General features: G+C 41.5%; 1 protein-coding gene across 5 annotated transcripts in view; it reads right to left on the bottom strand.

Annotated features, from left to right (window-relative positions):
- LOC110494170 (diacylglycerol kinase alpha) overlaps positions 1–20,740 on the bottom strand; it is a 38,225-nt gene that overhangs the window by 16,763 nt on the left and 722 nt on the right. The window contains exons 1-18 of one of the 5 annotated variants that reach the window (XM_021568981.2): positions 15,104–15,360; positions 14,882–15,011; positions 9,695–9,771; positions 9,431–9,539; positions 7,556–7,630; positions 7,327–7,376; positions 7,132–7,206; positions 4,409–4,525; positions 3,365–3,482; positions 2,902–2,990; positions 2,554–2,664; positions 2,372–2,470; positions 2,093–2,170; positions 1,577–1,650; positions 1,416–1,490; positions 779–864; positions 590–679; positions 221–381 (exon numbers count right to left, since the gene is read on the bottom strand). In XM_021568981.2, coding sequence (XP_021424656.2) covers positions 221–381; positions 590–679; positions 779–864; positions 1,416–1,490; positions 1,577–1,650; positions 2,093–2,170; positions 2,372–2,470; positions 2,554–2,664; positions 2,902–2,990; positions 3,365–3,482; positions 4,409–4,525; positions 7,132–7,206; positions 7,327–7,376; positions 7,556–7,630; positions 9,431–9,539; positions 9,695–9,771; positions 14,882–15,011; positions 15,104–15,172 — 1,683 coding nt within the window. In that variant the 5' untranslated portion in view covers positions 15,173–15,360. Of the gene's footprint in view, positions 1–220; positions 382–589; positions 680–778; positions 865–1,415; positions 1,491–1,576; positions 1,651–2,092; positions 2,171–2,371; positions 2,471–2,553; positions 2,665–2,901; positions 2,991–3,364; positions 3,483–4,408; positions 4,526–7,131; positions 7,207–7,326; positions 7,377–7,555; positions 7,631–9,430; positions 9,576–9,694; positions 9,772–14,881; positions 15,037–15,103; positions 15,361–20,740 lie in introns of those variants that run through there. The other 4 variants (XM_021568979.2, XM_021568978.2, XM_021568982.2 and 1 more) reach the window with 4 other exon arrangements.

Consider the following 20,740-nt stretch of genomic DNA (forward strand, 5'->3'; position numbering starts at 1 on the left):
TGGAAAAAGTCAAGGGGTCTGAATACTTACGAAGGCACTGAAGCTACATCACTCACAGATGTCACTGTGATTGTGATTTGTCTTACCAGTGTGCTCATGTCTTCTTATTGCTGCAAACAAACTACCAAAACTGACAGGCAGGATAAGGCAGTTAAGAGAGACATACAGGTCTGTACATTATCCAATCAGCTGGCTCTATGACCCCAAGGTCATCACTCACCACGCCAATAGAGAAGTAGTTGTTGATGATCTCGTTAGGCACAGGGTCTCCTATCTCCTGGGGGTCCTCTGAAATCACCTGCACACTCCAGCGGTCCATAGGAACCAACGAGCTCTCCTCGACCTCCTTCAGAATCTCCCTGAGATCTGTGCCCTCGTAACCTGCAGGGTTTTCCATGGACACAGAGGGTTTACACAAGAGAAACACATGACTAGCGTTTATTTTGGGGTACTTTCCTTTTAACCAAAGCCATGGGATGCATTCTAAATAGCAAAGTATTCCCTATGGGTCCTGGTCAAAAGTAGTGCACTACATAGAGAATAGGGTGCAATTTAGGACACACACCATTATGTTAAACACGGCCCTTACCTCCTCCCCAGTGGAGGCAGCGAGCAAGGTCGTTCCCTGTGCCAAGCGGCAGGACCGCCACTGGGGGACGCACCGGCAGGTCAGCTTTGTCTGAGAACACACAGAGGCAGCCATTGTTCAGCTTTAGAGAACCCCAGAGACCTTGACTACTGTTCATGAACCTCTGAGGGGAAAGGAAGCAACCCAAACCTATAGCATCTAGTATCCAGCCGACTGTGCCGTCTCCACCACACACCAGGATCCTGTAGTCATGAAGGTTCCGAAAGAAGTGCAGTCTGGTATGGATACACATACACATTAAATAAATCAAAAGTATTTATAAAGCCCCTTTTTTACATCAGCAGTTGTCACAAAGTACTTTTAGTGACCTTTCCCAAACCACATAGAGAAAAAGCATACTATAATTAAGCAATAAGGCCCGGGGGTGTGTGGTATATGGCCAATATACCACAGCTCAGGGCTGTTCTTCAGCACGACCCAACGTGGAGTGCCTGGATACAGCCCTTAGCCGTGCTATATTGGCCATATACCACAAAACCCAAGGTGCCTTATTGCTATTATAAACTGGTTACCGAAGTAATTAGAGCATGAAAAATACATGTTGTCATACATGTGGTATACGGTCTGATATACCATGGCTGTCAGCCAATCAGCATTCAGGGCTCAACCCACCAAGTTTATAATACCAATGAATATAATATCTCATAAAAAAATATTAAGAAACCATATACCCACTGTCAGAAGTGAAACCTAATGCTGTCATAACAATAACATAACAGTCCACTTTCCCACCTCCCACCCCTGATCAACCTGCACGTGTAGTTACCCTGGTCCAGGGCCTCCATTGGAGAGGTTGTAGACCTGCCGTGGGTTCAGTAGATACTGAAACTTCCTCAGCACTCTGAAAAATACATGACATTCACTCACAGGAGTACATTAGTGCAGGCTAGGAATTTTTTTATGATGTCTGTCCTGATCTGCCCTTACCTCTCCCCCTGCTTCCCTCCACTCTTTGGGTTCACAAACACCAGGAGAGGGTGGGTGTCTGGAATAGGAGCAATCTGCAGAGAGAGATGGGGAGGAGATAAGATGAACGTGTGCATGCACTAGTGTGCATGCCATGCAGCAGCCAGCACAATACAATTGCAGTCAATAAGAGTGACAGAAGCAGATCTATAGCAAATAAAAATGCATTACTGGCTTTCACACATTTGTGTTAAAGCACATGCTAATGGATAGGGCAGGGCTGCCAACCCTCTTCCTGGAGATCTACTGTTCTGAAGGTTTTCAATCCAACCCTAATTTAGCGTATCTGATTCAGCTAGTTAAGGTCTTGTTAAGCAGCTAATAAGTAGAATCAGGTGTGTTAAATTAGGGTTGGACTGAAAACCCACAGGGCGGTAGATCTCCGGGAAGAGGGTTGGGAAGCCCTGGGATAGGGCCAGTAGTGTGTGTGAAGTAGATGGCACGGTGTCCCTGTCAGTGGAACTAAGAGGATCCTACCTGCAGAATGTGCCCGTCTGGGGTGATGTCCTCCAGGTTAGTGTCCTCCATGGAACTACTCCTTCCTTCTTCATCCTTCTTCAGAAACAGAGAGTGTTAGGAGCATAGCAAGGGATATACACATTTGACACATACTGTAGTATTATTGGGTGACAAAAAAATCTGCCACCATTTTTTGCTTTTAGCTGAAGCATAGCCTGAATGGCTATAAACAGTGTGACTTAATTTGCAACTCTTATGGAATGGAGTCATGGGATTGTCGTGTGTTCAATGGCTGACCTTGGAGGATGAGTATATGGCCCACGGTGGCAGAATATGGTCTCTTAGCGACCCGCAGTCGCACGATGATGACCCGAAGTTGACACAGTCGTCATGGCGCTAAAACGAGACATTCATTGTAAAGACTAGTGGCAGTATATGTGTACACATACAGCCAAGAATGTAAACGCACACACACTTACCATCTGTTGGCACCACACGCAATGCTTCCCTGCCAGGGTCTTGATCTTCTTGTTGCAGAAGTGACACTTACTGGAGTCACAGTCAGCACTGACCCAGCCGTGAGCTGGAATCTGGAGCAGACAGACAGAGGGACAACATCCACAAACACATATGAACACTATAGCCACCAGGGCAAGATTTGAAGGCTTTTATGTTTTCCATTATGCTGACTGCATACACACTCTTGAAAAGGACATGACTATGATCAGGTGTGCAGATTAATCAAAATGATATGAAACTTACTGTTATTCAGGTTTAAAATCATGATTCTGGAATTAAATGTGATACAGAACTCTATTAAGGCTCACCCCAATCTGTTTTTTGGATTTAACAAAGGTGCAGGCACATGGACCTGGGTTCTTGTTGGCACAGTGACCATGGACAGTGTACTTGCACACTGAGGGGGAGAGAAGAACAAGGCCACTGTTAAGCATTTCTCTTTGAAAATGTTAACTGTGTTGTTGCATGTTGTTCGCATTAGGCAAGATAATGGATTAACTACTAAATGATCTGTACTCAACCCTTTTATTCTAACCCAGCACTAACACACCAGAATCAACTACTCATATAGAACTTGATTAGTTGAAGCAAGTGTGTCAGTTGTTGGACTGGGACAAAAGCATGTATCCCCTAAGGCCTGTACACTGTAGCTCTCAAGGACCACACTTCAGTCAGTGACAACAGAACTAGTCTCTACTCAGAACTTCTGTCTAAGTATATCTATGAATATGAGACAGAGGGGGCCCCCTTGTGACGGTATAGAGCTATTACAGGTGCAGCAGAGGCCCTGTTTCCTGAGGCCCAGCAGCATGCTCTGACACACGTTGCAGTACACAGGCTTGTTGAAGTGCTTCATCCTCCAGATGTGCTGCCCATCCCTCTCTGCCATCTGAGAGAGAGAGAGAGAGAGAGAGAGAGAGAGAGAGAGAGAGAGAGAGAGAGAGAGAGAGAGAGAGAGAGAGAGAGAGAGAGAGAGAGAGAGAGAGAGAGAGAGAGAGAGAGAGAGAGAGAGAGAGAGAGAGAGAGAGAGAGAGAGAGAGAGAGAGAGAGAGAGAGAGAGAGAGAGAGAGAGAGAGAGAAAAAAAAAAAAGGGCAGGGTCTTTGTTAAGAACTAATGTAAACAGCAGGGTGGACTCATGGCTCATGGTAAGGGAGACACCATGGCTGTGCCTCTGAAGCGACTAACAGCATGGTAAAGTAAACAGCAGGGTAGGCTCATGGTAAGGGAGACACCATGGCTGTGCCTCTGAAGCGACTAACAGCATGGTAAAGTAAACAGCAGGGTAGGCTCATGGTAAGGGAGACACCATGGCTGTGCCTCTGAAGCGACTAACAGCATGGTAAAGTAAACAGCAGGGTAGGCTCATGGTAAGGGAGACACCGTGGCTGTGCCTCTGAAGCGACTAACAGCATGGTAAAGTAAACAGCAGGGTAGGCTCATGGTAAGGGAGACACCGTGGCTGTGCCTCTGAAGCGACTAACAGCATGGTAAAGTAAACAGCACGTCAATCCAAACAAGTACCATTTGTATGTGTGCAGACTTATTTCTGATACAGTATTGCCAACAAAGTCTGAGGGCCGTAAACATAACGATTTTTGGATAAGACAGGGACAAGATAAGACATAACTTTGAGGTGACATTTACAAGTATAATCAAAACGGAATTGAATAAAGCTTTATTGAGATGTACAGTAGTTGAGCCATACAGCTCATAGCAAATGTTCTAGACATAAGGAGTCTATTGTCATGTGCTGAATCATGTATACTGATTGAGTTAACCAGATGAGTGGGAGTCTGGCTGTTAGTGCTTCTTGCCTTGAGTCCCAGCAGCACCAACAGGGGCACGTTGTTCATCCCTCCCTGGATCCACTCCTGCAGGGTCACCGCTCCACTGCTGTCAGCATCCATCGCCGTCATCATGTCCTTCAGCACCTTAGGGACCAATTGGAGTAGTTAGACTCCCACTGATCCTGGTTCCTGACCAATCACAAGTCTCTCTGCGCTGCTGCCAGGTGTTAGCCCTATAGAACCAAAGTCTATAACCAGAACATCAACCCTCAAACCAAATAACAGTTTATCTAATTTTGGACTCACTTATCTTAATTCATTGGAAGCTTAATTTCCATGTATGGACATCACTTCAGGTTCATTTGGTAGATTAAATAGAATTTCACTTCCAGAACAAACTCTAACCTGACAAATATTAAGTATGCAATCTCTTATCTGATAATCTCTGTAATCTCTGTAATCTCTTTTTTGATAATTAGAATTGATGGAATGTCAAGTGTAAGCAACATGCAATGTTGTACCTAAATACTGTTAACATTAGTCTCTCATCGCTATTCACTACAACTCTCCAACCAGAAACTTGCACAAGGACTGTAACCTGGTTCTGGGTGGGGGCGTTGGGCCCAATTCAATCAAGACCACTAACTAGATTACTGGGGTGAGACAAAACAATTTGAGAGAGTGTGTATTTAGATTAATGTGGTCTAATTCTTTCCATGAAAATAATGTGTGCCTCGTCGATCAAAAAGAAAGGCATAATAATTCCAACATCAACACTGTTGTTTACCCTTCCCTGAACCCTGAGGGGTATACTACAAAGCAGGATCAATAAGCTATAGCCAGCAATCATTATAAAAAAACAGAATTACAGTGCCTTGCGAAAGTATTCGGCCCCCTTGAACTTTGCGACCTTTTGCCACATTTCAGGCTTCAAACATAAAGATATAAAACTGTATTTTTTTGTGAAGAATCAACAACAAGTGGGACACAATCATGAAGTGGAACGACATTTATTGGATATTTAAAACTTTTTTAACAAATCAAAAACTGAAAAATTGGGCGTGCAAAATTATTCAGCCCCTTTACTTTCAGTGCAGCAAACTCTCTCCAGAAGTTCAGTGAGGATCTCTGAATGATCCAATGTTGACCTAAATGACTAATGATGATAAATACAATCCACCTGTGTGTAATCAAGTCTCCGTATAAACGCACCTGCACTGTGATAGTCTCAGAGGTCCGTTAAAAGCGCAGAGAGCATCATGAAGAACAAGGAACACACCAGGCAGGTCCGAGATACTGTTGTGAAGAAGTTTAAAGCCGGATTTGGATACAAAAAGATTTCCCAAGCTTTAAACATCCCAAGGAGCACTTTGCAAGCGATAATATTGAAATGGAAGGAGTATCAGACCACTGCAAATCTACCAAGACCTGGCCGTCCCACTAACCTTTCAGCTCATACAAGGAGAAGACTGATCAGAGATGCAGCCAAGAGGCCCATGATCACTCTGGATGAACTGCAGAGATCTACAGCTGAGGTGGGAGACTCTGTCCATAGGACAACAATCAGTCGTATATTGCACAAATCTGTTCTTTATGGAAGAGTGGCAAGAAGAAAGCCATTTCTTAAAGATATCCATAAAAAGTGTTGTTTAAAGTTTGCCACAAGCCACCTGGGAGACACACCAAACATGTGGAAGAAGGTGCTCTGGTCAGATGAAACCAAAATTGAACTTTTTGGCAACAATGCAAAACGTTATGTTTGGCGTAAAAGCAACACAGCTCATCCCACTGAACACACCATCCCCACTGTCAAACATGGTGGTGGCAGCATCATGGTTTGGGCCTGCTTTTCTTCAGCAGGGACAGGGAAGATGGTTAAAATTGATGGGAAGATGGATGGAGCCAAATACAGGACCATTCTGGAAGAAAACCTGATGGAGTCTGCAAAAGACCTGAGACTGGGACGGAGATTTGTCTTCCAACAAGACAATGATCCAAAACATAAAGCAAAATCTACAATGGAATGGTTCAAAAATAAACATATCCAGGTATTAGAATGGCCAAGTCAAAGTCCAGACCTGAATCCAATCGAGAATCTGTGGAAAGAATTGAAAACTGCTGTTCACAAATGCTCTCCACCCAACCTCATGAGCTCGAGCTGTTTTGCAAGGAGGAATGGGAAAAAATGTCAGTCTCTCGATGTGCAAAACTGATAGAGACATACCCCAAGCGACTTACAGCTGTAATCGCAGCAAAAGGTGGCGCTACAAAGTATTAACTTAAGGGGGCTGAATAATTTTGCACGCCCAATTCTTCAGTTTTTGATTTGTTAAAAAAGTTTGAAATATCCAATAAATGTCGTTCCACTTCATGATTGTATCCCACTTGTTGTTGATTCTTCACAAAAAAATACAGTTTTATATCTTTATGTTTGAAGCCTGAAATGTGGCAAAAGGTCGCAAAGTTCAAGGGGGCCGAATACTTTCGCAAGGCACTGTAACTGTTGATTTTCTGATTCATTAAGAAAGCTAAACTAAGATATGCGTTTTTTGGTTGTTGAGTCAATTAGACCATGCCCATATCAAGATTATCTTTTTTTTAAATGATTTCGGAATATTTAGTCAAGTTAGCTAGCCAACTCCTTGATCCTGCTTTGTAGTATACCCCTCAGGTGAAAGTTTTGCTTGAATATAAGACCCAGTGAATATTCCCATAGGGATAGTTGACAGGCATTTAAGTGAATGTCTTACCGGTCTGAGTTCTGTCACGTCCCAACCCAGGTAATCTGCCGCACGCATCATCTGGGTGATGATCCGATCCACTTCCTTATTGAGAGTAAAACCACAGTTTGTTCTTTCACAACTCCTACTGTTCACTACATCACCTTGATTTAAAATGAGAGTAGAATGTATTCATAATACAGAAAGTACATTTCAGTCACTTACTGAGCTGTCCAGGAGACCGTTGCCATCTTTGTCATAAAGTTTGAAAGTAACTGAAAGCACAACAGGTGATGAAATGAGTAAATCAATAACAAATCCTTCTTGTGTTCACTCACTCCTTATCTCTCCTCACTGGTCAATTGAAAACAGCTAAAATATCAACCCATCATGGAATACAAACTATCACACAGAATTCCATTGGTGAAAAGACAGTAGGCTACTCAGTACTCACATTCCAGTTTGTCTCGTGGCTGTCCCTCCTCCAACACAGAGAAGTAACAAGACACATCTTTGAGGTACACTCCACCTGAGAGACAAAACCAGGAGTTTATTCAGATGTTTAGCAATTGGAACGTATGTAAAGTGCATTCAGAACCCTTGACTTTTTCCACATTTTGTTATGTTCAGACTTTTCTAAAATAGATTACACATAATATCCCATAATGACAAAGCGAAAACAGGTTTTGATTTTTTTGCAAATGTATAAAAAATTAAAACAGATACCTTATTTACATAAGTATTCCGACCCTTTGCTATGAGCCTCGAAATTGAGCTCCGTTGCATCCTGTTTCCATTGAACATCCTTGAGATGTTTCTAAAACTTGATTGGAGTCCACCTGTGGTAAATTCAATTGATTGGACATGATTTGGAAAGGCACACAACTGTCTATATAAGGTCCCACCGGTGACAGTGCATGTCAGAGCAAAAATCAAGCCAAAAGATCGAAGGAATTGTCCATAGAGCTCTGAGACAGGATTGTTTCGAGGCACAGATCTGGGGAAGGGTACCAAAAAATGTCCCTAAGAACACAGTGGCCTCCATCATTCTTAAATGGAGGAAGTTTGGAACACCAAGACTCTTCCTAGAGCAGGTGCCCGGCCAAACTGAGCAATCAGGGGAGAAGGGCCTTGGTCAGGGAGGTGACCAATAACCTGATGGTCACTGACAGAACACCAGAGTTCCTCTGTGGAGATGGGAGGACCTCCAGAAGGACAACCATCTCTGCAGCACTCCACCAATCAGGCCTTCATGGTAGAGTGGCCAGAAAGAAGCCACTCGTCAGTAAAAGGCTAATGACAGCCTGCTTGGAGTTTGCCAAAAGGCACCTAAAGGACTCTCAGACGATGAGAAAAGAGATTCTCTGGTCTGATGAAACCAAGATAGAACTCTATGACCTGAATGCCAAGCGTCACGTCTGGAGGAAACCTGGCACCGTCCCTACGGTGAAGCATGGTGGTGGCAGGATTATGCTATGGGGATGTTTTTCAGGTACAGGGACTGGGAGACAGTCAGGACAGAGGGAATAATGAATTGAGCAAAGTACAGATATATCCTTGATGAAAACCTGCTTCAGAGTGCTCTGAACCTCAGTCTGGGGTTCACCTTCCAATAGGACAACAACCCTAATCACACAGCCAACCCTAATCACAAGCAGGAGTGGCTTCAGGACAAGTGTCTGAATGTCCATGAGTGGCCCAGCCAGAACTGGGACTTAAACCCAGTCAAACATCTCTGGAGAGACCTGAAAATAGCTGTGCAGCAACACTACCCATCCTGACAGAGATTGAGAGGATCTGCAGAGAAGAATTGGAGAAACTATCCAAATACAGGTGTGCCGAGCTTGTAGCGTCACCCCCAAGAATACTCAAGGCTGTAATCGCTGTCAAATATGCTTCAAAAAAGTACTGAGTACTTATGTAAATGTAATACTGTATTTCCATTTTATTTTATTTTTTTACGTTCTAGAAACCTGTTTTTGTTTTGTCATTATGGGCTGTTGTGTGCAGATTGATGAGTAAAAAAACAATTCATAAATGTTTGAATAAGGCTCTAACATAACAAAATGTGGAAAAAGTCAAGGGGTCTGAATACTTTCTGAATGTACTGTATCATATCAACTTAGACCCATAATCAAGCAGAGAGCCAAATACAGTACGCATCAAAGTATAACATATCGTAAACTCATGAATGTCCACATCAATGCGGTCACTTTTTAAGAGCAATTGATGGATATTGAAGGCATAAGCAAGACATATCATATACATTATATTATACTGTATGTCATACACAGTAATAATATATAAGAGTTTGGATGGTGGGGCTCACCCCCTTTGGGTGGAGGGCTCCTCATATAAACATCTCGCTCTGCATTCTGGAAGTAGTGGAAAAGGCGTTGGCAGAAATCAGCAGGGAAGTCATCCGCCTCCAGATAGGTCTTGAGGAACAAAGAGAAGCCAACTGCATCGATTCGCTGAGATTCCAAACAGAACAGTACATCAGAGACAACAAGGGTTGTGTTGTGTAATCTCAAGCCAACATAAAGTGGCAGAAGGATGGGCTATGGTTGGAAAGGACCCTCTTGAAGCTCACCTCTCCAAATCTGTACTGGACCAACCGCCCGCCTGCATGGAACTCTTTCATCACATCTTTCACTCTCAGACTGCCATCTGCATAGAGGACAATACTGAAAGTCAACACGGGATACAAGCATATAAAGAGAAGCCAGATATGGGACAGGCAGAAAAGTCTAAAAGATAAAATACATGCACATTTTGGCAACAACACCTTTAAAAATCCATTTACAACAGGGCCAAAGATGCAGTACGTAAACCACCAGCAGAAGATGTAATATAAATCAAACAAATACACAGGACGTCTGACAGGCAAAATACATGCCCCTCAAATATCTATAAACCTCTGCCTTTTGGATTCCATTCTAGTGCGGCTCTTTGAGCTTTTAGGCTGGGTAACTCTAAAGCACTTTGTGACAACTGCTGATGTAAAAAGGGCTTTATTAAATACATTTGATTTAAATTTGATTGACTATATGAAAATCCAGTGAGGCAAGCGAGCAGTACCCTTTCATGCAGTCTCCCTGTTCACCTTCTTGGAACATTACCCCTAGATTTAGTTGAGTAGTATGAGAACATCCATAAAAACACTGGTTCAAGGTGCATGCTGGATTAGAGAGGATAATTTAGGACAAAAAGTACATCCACACTGTCTGGTATAATGCTCCCCAAGTATTCATTTTCTTATACAGTACCAGTGAAAAGTTTGGTCATCATGGCTATTTGAAGAATCTCAAATATAAAATATATCCAAGTGTTATTTCATAGTTTTGATGATAGAACCTAGTAAAAATAAAGAGAAACCATTGAATGAGTAGGTGTTCAAAAACTTTTGACCGGCAGTGTATGTGTTATGGCTTTTCAACCTCAGCTCTAAATCCACAATATGGCAATCTATCTAATAGAACTCAAATGTTTTTCTTTAATGGAAGCTTCTCTAATGTCAATCATGTAAAGTTTGGTGTACCGCAGGGCAGCTCTCTGGGCCCTCTACTCTTTTCTATTTTTACCAATGACCTGCCCATGGCATTAAATAAAGCATGTGTGTCCATGTATGTTGATGATTCAACCATATAGGCATCAGCAACCACAGTCACTGAAACCCTTAACAAAGAGTTGGTCTCTTTTGGAATGGGTGGCCAGTAATAAACTGGTCCTGAACAGCTCTAAAACTAAGAGCATTGTATTTGGTACAAATTATTGCCTAAGTTCTAGACCTCAGCTGAATCTGGTAATCTATGGTGTGGCTGTTGAACAAGTTGAGGAGACTTACTTGGCGTTACCTTAGATTGTAAACTGTCGTAGTCAAAACATATCGATTCAATGGCTGTAAAGATGGGGAGAGGTCTGTCCGTAATAAATAGATGCTCTGCTTTATTGACACATCACTCCAAAAAGCAAGATCTGCATGCTCTAGTTTTGTCTAATCTTAATTATTGTTCAGTCGTGCGGTCCAGTGCTGCAAGGAAAGATTTAGTTAAGCTGCAGCTGGCCCAGAACAGAGTGGCACGTTTTGCTCTTCATTGTAATCAGAGGGCTGATATAAATACTATGCATGTCAGTCTCTCTTGGCTAGGAGTTGAGGAGAGACTGTCTGCATCACTTATTTTTATAAGAAACATTAATGTGTTGAAAATCCCAAATTGTTTGCATAGTCAACTTACTCACAGATCTGACACACACACTTATCCCACTAGACATGCCACCATGGGTCTATTCACTGTCCCCAAATCCAGAACAAATTCAAGAAAGCGTACAGTATTATATAGAGCCATTATTGCATGGAACTCCGTTCCATCTCATATTGCTCATATAAACAGCAAACCTGGTTTAAAAAAACAGAAAGAAAAGACCTCACGGCAGAACGCCTCTCCCCTATTTGACCTAGATAGTTTGTGTGTACGCATTGATATGTAGGCTACATGTGCCTTTTAACAAAAAAATGATGCAGTTCTGCCCTTGAGCTGTATATTGTTCTGTATTATGTCATGTTTCATGTTTTGTGTGGATCCCAGGAAGAGTAGCTGCTTCTTTTGCAACAGCTAATGGAGATTAGTGATACACCGATATGACACTTTTGGCCGATACCGATATCTGATATTATCCTTGCCAACAAAAAAAAAGATACCGATAAGAGATATTTACATTTTTAGCTGCCTTTTAAGCATTCTAGTGCAGTTAAATAGTTAACACACACACATGGATGCAGCGGTCTAAGGCACTGCATCTCAGTGCAAGAGGCATCACTACAGTCCCTGGTTTGAATCAAGGCTGGATCACATCCAGCCGTGATCAGGAGTCCCATAGGGTGGGGCACAATTGGCTCAGGGTCGTCCGGGACGTCATTGTAAATAAGAATTTGTTCTTAACTTAACTAGTTAAATAATGGTTACACACACACCACACTGACCAAAAAGTTATTTTGCTGGCATTTACGCCCCCATTACCAGTAAAACATAGTCAAAACCTATTTATTTCACTTACTTGCTTTGTTGTTTCGTTGTTAATTTGTTAATTCTCAACCAGGATGTCTATGGAACGCCATTTGGGTCTTTGCGTGTCAAAAAATATACACGTCAAATAACACAACATAATCTGTTTCAGTAGCTGTATAGCTAGGTGTCATCATCTAAAATTACCCTAATTTATAAGACAGATCTTCTTTTTTTAATGGTGGTTGGACCCATCTATGTGAAAATAGACACAATAAGGATTAGCCACAATAGTGGACTTTTCAGTTAGCCTTCAAAATAAAAGTATGGCACTATTCTACTATTTGTATTCATTTGCATCACTGTCAATTACATACTTTTATTTTGAAGGCAAACTGCAAATTCACTATTGTGCCTAATTCTTATTGTGGCTAGCTTCATAACACATAACCTGGTCAGGTTGAGCCTCACTAGCCAGATGAAGCTAGCTGAATCGTATAATGTTAGCTATGGGCAACAGGGTTAAGTAGTTGGTTAGCTATTTCTTTTCATGAACTGAAGTTCAATTTCAATAGCCGAACAGCAAGTGGCAACCTAGCTAATACTTACAAGGATTCCTAAATCATTGCTAAGAATAATTAAAATGACTGCAGTTTCTACTGGTCATTGTTTTCAGGCAGGTTGTGTTGGTGCCAGCTAGGTACCAAGCTAAAGCTAGCTACCCCATAAGTTGCGGTCGAGCAAATGATGCTTTATTACCAATGCGGTATTGTAAACACATCGTTCGTGGCCGGTGTTTGCTTGTTTGCAGACTTTTTGTACAGCTTTGACAGTGCTACTGTATCTTTTTTGACACGCAAAGACCCAAACATAGTATGTATGTCGTGAAGCAAATAGCAGTGACGTTATTACTGTGTAACTCCGGTAGGGCAACATCTGAGAAATAGCGCACTTGGTAGTGTGTACTGGTGCTCGACCAGTCGACGAAAAAGCCAACATCACCCACGACAGAGAACAATTGAATGTCAAGGGCAATGAATACCATTATCTTGGCGTTAATGGTTTTCGCCTTTGAGTTGTCTCGCTGAAATGTTCTTACTCTTCAAAATGACTGCTCAACTTGTTGACTGCTCGATAGGTTAGGAATGCTGTGTTGCACGTGTAGCGCAAATTTTATGTGGCGTTATTATGTCATGTAACTATGTTATATAGGTATGCATGGTAGTTTTGACATCGGTTTTTAACATCGGTGTTAACCTTGACATTCCGATATGTTCACCGATATATTGTGCATCCCAAATGGGGATCCTAATAAAATACCAAATGTTGGAGCATAACTAACAAAATTACAGTTAACGAAAAGGTACCCTTAATCCAGTATAAACTAAGGTATATAATGTCTTATTCAAAAGACAAATTTCACAAATTCTATAGCACAACAGCAGAATCATGTTTTAAGTGTAAAACTAACAATGACTCAATAATCCATGCTTTCTGGAAATGCTATAAAGTCCAAAAGTTACGGGCGGAGCTAGAAAGTTGGCTGTCAGAAGTATTACAATGTAAATTAACTTTTAATCCGTCTGTCTACATTTTTCAAGACATGGCATATGGGGGTGTAGTGAGATACCCAGTGGATTGGACGATTTTCTTCTCAACACTCATCTTGAAGAAACGTATACTAAAAATTTGGAAATCAATCAACCCTCCATCATTAACACAATGGAAAATCTAATGATTTATTATTGAAATAGCATGGGCAACCGAGGCGAAAAAACAAAGGCCATATGGCAAACAATAGTGCAGGCACTGGGGAGGGAGGGTGAGCATGGGGCTCTGGGCAGATGAGATATAGTCATTGTTTATGTGCCTCCGTAAGTTGTTGTTTGTATGTGTATCTGGTGTGAAAAAAGTATGTATACTGTAGCAGTCAAACGTTTGGACGTACCTACACATTTAAAAAAATATATATTTTTTTTTACTATTTTCTACATTGTAGAATAATAGTGAAGACATCAAAACTATGAAAAAATATTCCACCTCCTGGTGGTGGTTCCCAAGTATTCAATAGGATAACATTTTTACCCAACTAGGTCTTTGTCGGTGTAACTGACAGTTAGACTTACAGTTTATGTTGTTTTTTGTTTGAATTGTTTACGTGTCCGCTGTGCGGGGGAAATGATAATACACGCGGAAATACGTAGCTAATACTGTTGTAACGGGGATCCTTATTGTAGCAACACACTTTTGGAGGGAAGGCAATCCTGCGCTGCTTTAGCTAAGTTTTCATGTCATCGGGTGTAGTTCATAAAGGTTGAAGAGTGTATGTTAGGATGAAGTGTGAATTCATGCCAGGAATAATAAGTGTGAAGTTTGATTTCCTCCCTTCTGTAATAAGCAGCCAATTAGGTATTTTTCCTTTATTCATGTGTTTAATATGAACCCGTTATAACGCTGGTTAAACTGTTATGTATGTAAGCACTTCAGAGTTATACCAAGCTAATAAGTCACTCGTAAGATAAGGTTGTAAGAGTGTGCTTAACTGTCTTTTTTCATTTACTTTATAGTTCTCACGGAAGGTGATAATTCTGACTAAAACTACAGAATAAAGCCGCCAGTTAAAATCAAGGAACGGTTGAGCTCGTGGTTACTGAAGGGAGCTTACAGTCAGTTTCATTAGACCTAGAGCCACCGACTGTTGAAGTTAATTCTAGAAGTATGGTATTAGCATTGTATCTGACCCACCTTTCATTTTAATTAAAAATGGCACTCACATTCCATGTACTGCTGCAGCTGGATGAAGTCCACAGGGCTCAAATCCCTCCCGTCTGGGTTTGTAGCTGTGTTTTTAGCTAGGTCTGGAGCCGCCATGGTCGCAAGTTTCTCCCACACTGGCCAGAGAGACTGAGGTAGAGAGACAGGAGAGTGACTGAGAAGGAGAAAAAATATGAATCCCTACACCCCCAAAAAATACAAATAGAAATGAGAGAAAATACATTTGTCCACTTTGAGTCCAGAAGCAGTAAATTAGCAAGTCGGCGAAGAAGGTGAGATAGTTGAGACATTCACTATCTATGAATAGTGAGCGTGACGTCCCACGAAACAGGTTTGTCCCCATTCTTTGCGCAGCATCACACATACTGAGTGTACAAAACATTAAGAACATCTTCCTAATATTTTGTTGCAACCCTCCCCCATTTTGCCCTCAGAACAGCCTCAATTTGTCGGAGCATGGACTCTACAAGGTGTCGAAAGCGTTCGACAGGGATGCTGGCCCATGTTGACCCTAATGCTTCTAATAGTTGTGTCAAGTTGGCTGGTGGACCATTCTTGAAACACACGGGAAACTGTTGAATGTGAAAATCCCAGCAGCGTTACAGTTCTTGACACAAACCTGACATCTACCACCATACCTCCTTCAAAGGCACTTAAATCGTTTGTCTTGTCCATTCAACCTCTGAATGGCACACATACACAATCCATGTCTCAAAGCTTAAAAAATCCTTATTTAACCAGTATCCTCCCCTTCATCTACACCAGGCCTGGGCAAAGGCCGGCCCAGGGGCCGTATGCGGCCCGCATCCTAATTTCAATACCGCCTGCGGAATCATGCTCAGATCACATAAAGAATTTGCGACAGTAGTTTTGAAAAAAGTATTTGTTATTCAAATTAAAAGCCCAATGAATACTCGCCTTTGTGTAATCCTTTAACTCCCACCGCTTGTGGGACATTTATTTTGAAGGCACGTATAAATAACAACTGCACGAGGACAGACAGTGACTGACAGGCGGACATACACGTCACAGTTACAAATAGTAGGTAGCTAGAAATTGAGCAAAAATGTGTTTATCAAAGATGTCAAAGAAAAGGAAAGTAGACAATGAACTTCTCCCGACACTTCCAAATGAAGCATAAGATAAATATAAGAATATGTCTTCTGAGGGCAAGTGCATCGATAAAGTTGCTTTCTCAGTTGAAAAAGCAGCAAGGACATTTCACAAAACTGCATTCAGCAAATGATGGAATCGTGAGAGCTAGCTATGTACTGTCCCACAAAATTGCTAAAGATACAGTTGAAGTCGGAAGTTTAGATACACTTAGGTTGGAGTCATTAAAACTCGTTTTTCAACCACTCCACACATTTCTTGTTAACAAACTATAGTTTTGGCAAGTCGGTTAGGACATCTATCTACTTTGTGCATGACACAGGTAATTTTTCCAATTGTTTACAGACAGATTATTTCATTTATAATTCACTGTATCACAATTCCAGTGGGTCAGAAGTTTACATACACTAAGTTGACTGTCTTTCAACAGCTTGGAACATTCCAGAAAATGATGTCATGGCTTTAGAAGCTTCTGATAGGCTAATTGACATCCTTTGAGTCAATTGGAGGTGTACCTGTGGATGTATTTCAAGGCCTACCTTCAGACTCAGTGCCTCTCTGCTTGACATCATGGGAAAATCAAAAGAAATCAGCCAAGATCTCAGATTTTTTTTTTTTTGACCTCCGCAAATCTGGTTCATCCAAATGCCTGAAAGTACCACTTTCATCTGTACAAACAATAGTAGGCAAGTATAAACACCATGGGACCACGCAGCCATCATACCGCTCAGGAAGGAGATGCGATCTGTCTCCTAGAGATTAACGTACTTTAGTGCGAAAAGTGCCAATCCCAGAACAACAGAAAAGGACATTGTGGAGATGCTGGAGGAAACAGGTACAAAAGTATCTATATCCACTGTAAACCGAGTCCTATATCGACATAATCTGAAAGGCCGCTCAGAAAGGAAGAAGCCACTGCTCCAAAACCGCCATAAAAAAGCCAGACTACGGTTTGCAACTGCACATGGGGACAAAGATCGTACTTTTTGGAGAAATGTCCTCTGGTCTGATGAAACAAAAATAGAACTGTTTGGCCATAATGACCATCGTTATGTTTGGATAAAAAAGGGGGATGCTTGCAAGCCAAAGAACACCATCCCAACCGTGGAGCACGGGGGGTGGCAGCAACATGTTGTGGGGTTGCTTTGCTGCGGGAGGAACTGGTGCACTTCACAAAATAAATGGCATCATGAGGCAGGAAAAGTGTGTGGATATATTGAAGCAACATCTCAAGACATCAGGCAGGAAGTTAAAGCTTGGTCGCAAATGGGTCTTCCAAATGGACAATGACCCCAAACATACTTCCAAAGTTGTGGCAAAATGGCTTAAGGACAGCAAAGTCAAGGTATTGGAGTGGCCATCACAAAGCCCTGACCACAATCCTATAGAAAATTTGTGGGCAGAACTGAAAAAGCGTGTGCGAGCAAGGAGGCCTTTTAACCTGACTCAGTTACACCAGCTCTATCAGGAGGAATGGCCCAAAATTCACCCAACTTATTGTGGGAAGCTTGTGGAAGGCTACCCAAAACATTTGACCCAAGTTAAGCAATTTAAAGGCATTAAAGGCAATGCTACCAAATACTAATTGAGTGTATGCAAACTTCTGACCCACTGGGAATGTGATGAAAGCAATAAAAGCTGAAATAAATCATTTTCTCTACTATTATTCTGACATTTCACATTCTTAAAATAAAGTGGTGATCCTAACTGACCTAAAACAGGGAATTTGTACTAGGATTAAATGTCAGGAATTGTGAAAAACTGAGTTTAAATGTAGTTAGCTAAGGTGTATGTACACTTCCGACTTCAACTGTAGCAAGCCATTCACTGAGGACAAATTCATTAAAGAATGTTTAATTGACTCTGCAGCAATACTTTGCCACGACAAGAAAGAGCTGTTTGAAAATGTTTACCTGTCAAGACGAACAGTGACACGGCGTGTTGAGCACATCTACAGAATATGGAACAACAGTTGAAAAACAAGGTAAAGGATTTCACCTATTTCTCATTGATCCTGGATGAGACCAGTGATGCACGTGACACTGCAAACTTGTTGATATTCTTACGAGTCATAACCCCAGACTTGGAAATGACAGAGGAGCTTGCTTCAGTGCAGTCAACGAAGAGCGCAACCACAGGGAAAGATTTATTGGAGGAGGTTAATAAGTGTGTGGCAAAGCTGGGACTGAGTTTTGAAAAGTTATCCAGTGTGACCACTGATGGGTGCCCAAACTTTACAGGAAAAAACGTTGGCCTTTTGAAAAGGATACAAGATCAAGTAGCTGAGCTGAACCCAGATCAGAAAATTATTTTATTCATTATTCATCAGGAGATGCTCTGTAAATGTGTTCTGAAAATAGCTATGTTGTGGATACAGTCACTAAAGTGGTAAACTTCATAAGCGCAAAATCTTTAAACCACAGGCAGTTTGTCTCACTGTTGGAAGAGACAGAGTCGGGTCATGCATATCTCCCCTACCACACAAACGTGAGATGGCTGAGTTTGGGGAAAGTGCTTAAAAGGGTGTGGGACCTGAAATCGAAGATTGCTGAGTTTTTGCAAATGAAATGGAAAATATGTGGATTTCCCTCAACTGCAACATAAAGAATGGTTGGCTGGTTTTGCCTTTACTGTGGACATCATGGCCCTCATGAATTATCTGAATTCCAAACTACAAGGGAAGGGCCTTTTTGCACATCAGATGTACAGCCTTGTCAAAGCCTTCAAGGGAACATTTATCCTCCTGACCCGCCAAGTAGAAGCCACCAATCTCACCCAACGTCTGACACTACTAGTCTGTTCCCTATCAGATGATGAGCGGGAGAAGTATACATCACTGCAGCGATACATCACTGCTGCGTGCTTTGAAAGGTGACTTTTCTCATCGTTTTGAGGATTTCAAAGTGTTGGAAAATGACATGCTGTTGGTTCCTCTCCTTTCAACTTCAATGTGGATAACACTTCCACTGACTTGCAACTTGAATTTATCGATCTCCAGTCTGATGCAGTGATTGGAGAACTATTCAAAACAATGTCACTGATAAGGTTCTGTGCATCTCTCGATGAACAAAACTTTCCAAAGATTAGAAGTCATGCTCAGAAGATGTTTGTACTGTTTGGGTCAACTTATGTATGTGAACAGACATTTTCAGTGATGGAATATAACAAGTCAAGGCACAGATCATCTCTTACTGACTCTCACCTCTCAGCAACCCTGCGCATAGCGACGCAAGAAACTATACCAGGCTTCACTGCTCTAGTCAATGCCCATCAGAGACTTCACTCCTCACACTGATTGAGTAGTTTAAATGTAATGTTGAGCTCTCTCTCTTTCTCGTGCATATCCGTTAACAAGAGTTCTGTCCGTGGTGCTGAATGCACAGTGTACTTTTCCCTCCATGTAGTTCATTGCATGTATAATAATGAAAATACCTATCAAAGGGAGAACATGGATGTAGTTTATTTCTGTGCATGTTAAAAAAGTTAAATAAGTAGCATATCTGGACGTGATTTACAATAGATATATCTGTCAACAGAGTCATACACATGATGTATAATCCTGTAATATGATTCTGGCCCGCAATAACAAAAATATATTGTAATGTGGCCCTCCATGGAAAATAATTGCCCAGGCCTGATCTACACTGATTGAAGTGGATTTAACAAGTGACATCAATAAGGGATCATAGCTTTCACCTTGTCAGTCTATGTCATGGAAAGAGCAGATGTTATTAATGTTTTGTACACTCAGTGTAGTTCCTTACCAGTGTGTCATTTTCCTACCGTACCTAAGCCCTAAATTCCTTAATGCCTATCACATTTGTTATTTCCTCACACCCCATCTCAAGATAACGTCAAAACCATGTTCTAATCAAATACATCCCTGAGGGACACTTTCTAGTTTCATACTCAGATGAAAAGAGACTGGCAAAATGTGATGGCGAATCTCCAGCTGGCCCAGGCAGTGGAATCCTGCCTGTTTGGGTTTACTCTTCCAATTACGGGAATCATTTGAGCATGACTCTCATCACCCAAGGAAAATGTCTTCATTCTACGTCAGTACTTTGTTCCAATGGCCTGGAAACTTTTGTGGAAAATCAAATTACTTAAGAGAGAATCAACAACAGACTATAATGCACACTGCTGCTCATTTAATAACTACATTTGACCAATGAGGATGTCACTAAATCAATTCAAATCAAATCAAATGTATTTATATAGCCCTTCTTACATCAGCTGATATCTCAAAGTGCTGTACAAAAACCCAGCCTAGAACCCCAAACAGCAAGCAATGCAGGTGTAGAAGCACCTGCATTGCAATTGAAGTTTACACACAAGCCTACAGTCACATTCCAGAGGTATACTTTTTAGTATGAAAGTAATTGACAGTAGAATACATTACATTACACCAAAATGACAAAAAGAGAAAATACAATAATTCAGAGGCTTGAAGGTTTTGGGTTAATTGTCAAACATTGGGATTAAGGGTATATTGTTTAACTCCCTGATTTGATTTAATTCTATCTTGACAGGGTACATCCTGTAATGTCCTGTACTGGATTAACAGAGTAATGTCAGATTCAATGTTTTAGAAACCCAGGTTGAGAAAAACTGCTGACATACAGTAGTGGGCTGCAGTATACCAACATCATGATTCTTGACACCAGCTTTGATCTAGTATGAGGAGATGAAGTTGTGGCATCTCTAATGCATGGCTGACTCAAGGATCAAATACAATGAGTTAC

The sequence above is a fragment of the Oncorhynchus mykiss genome, chromosome 17, assembly GCF_013265735.2.
Source record: "Oncorhynchus mykiss isolate Arlee chromosome 17, USDA_OmykA_1.1, whole genome shotgun sequence".
NCBI lineage: Eukaryota > Metazoa > Chordata > Actinopteri > Salmoniformes > Salmonidae > Oncorhynchus > Oncorhynchus mykiss.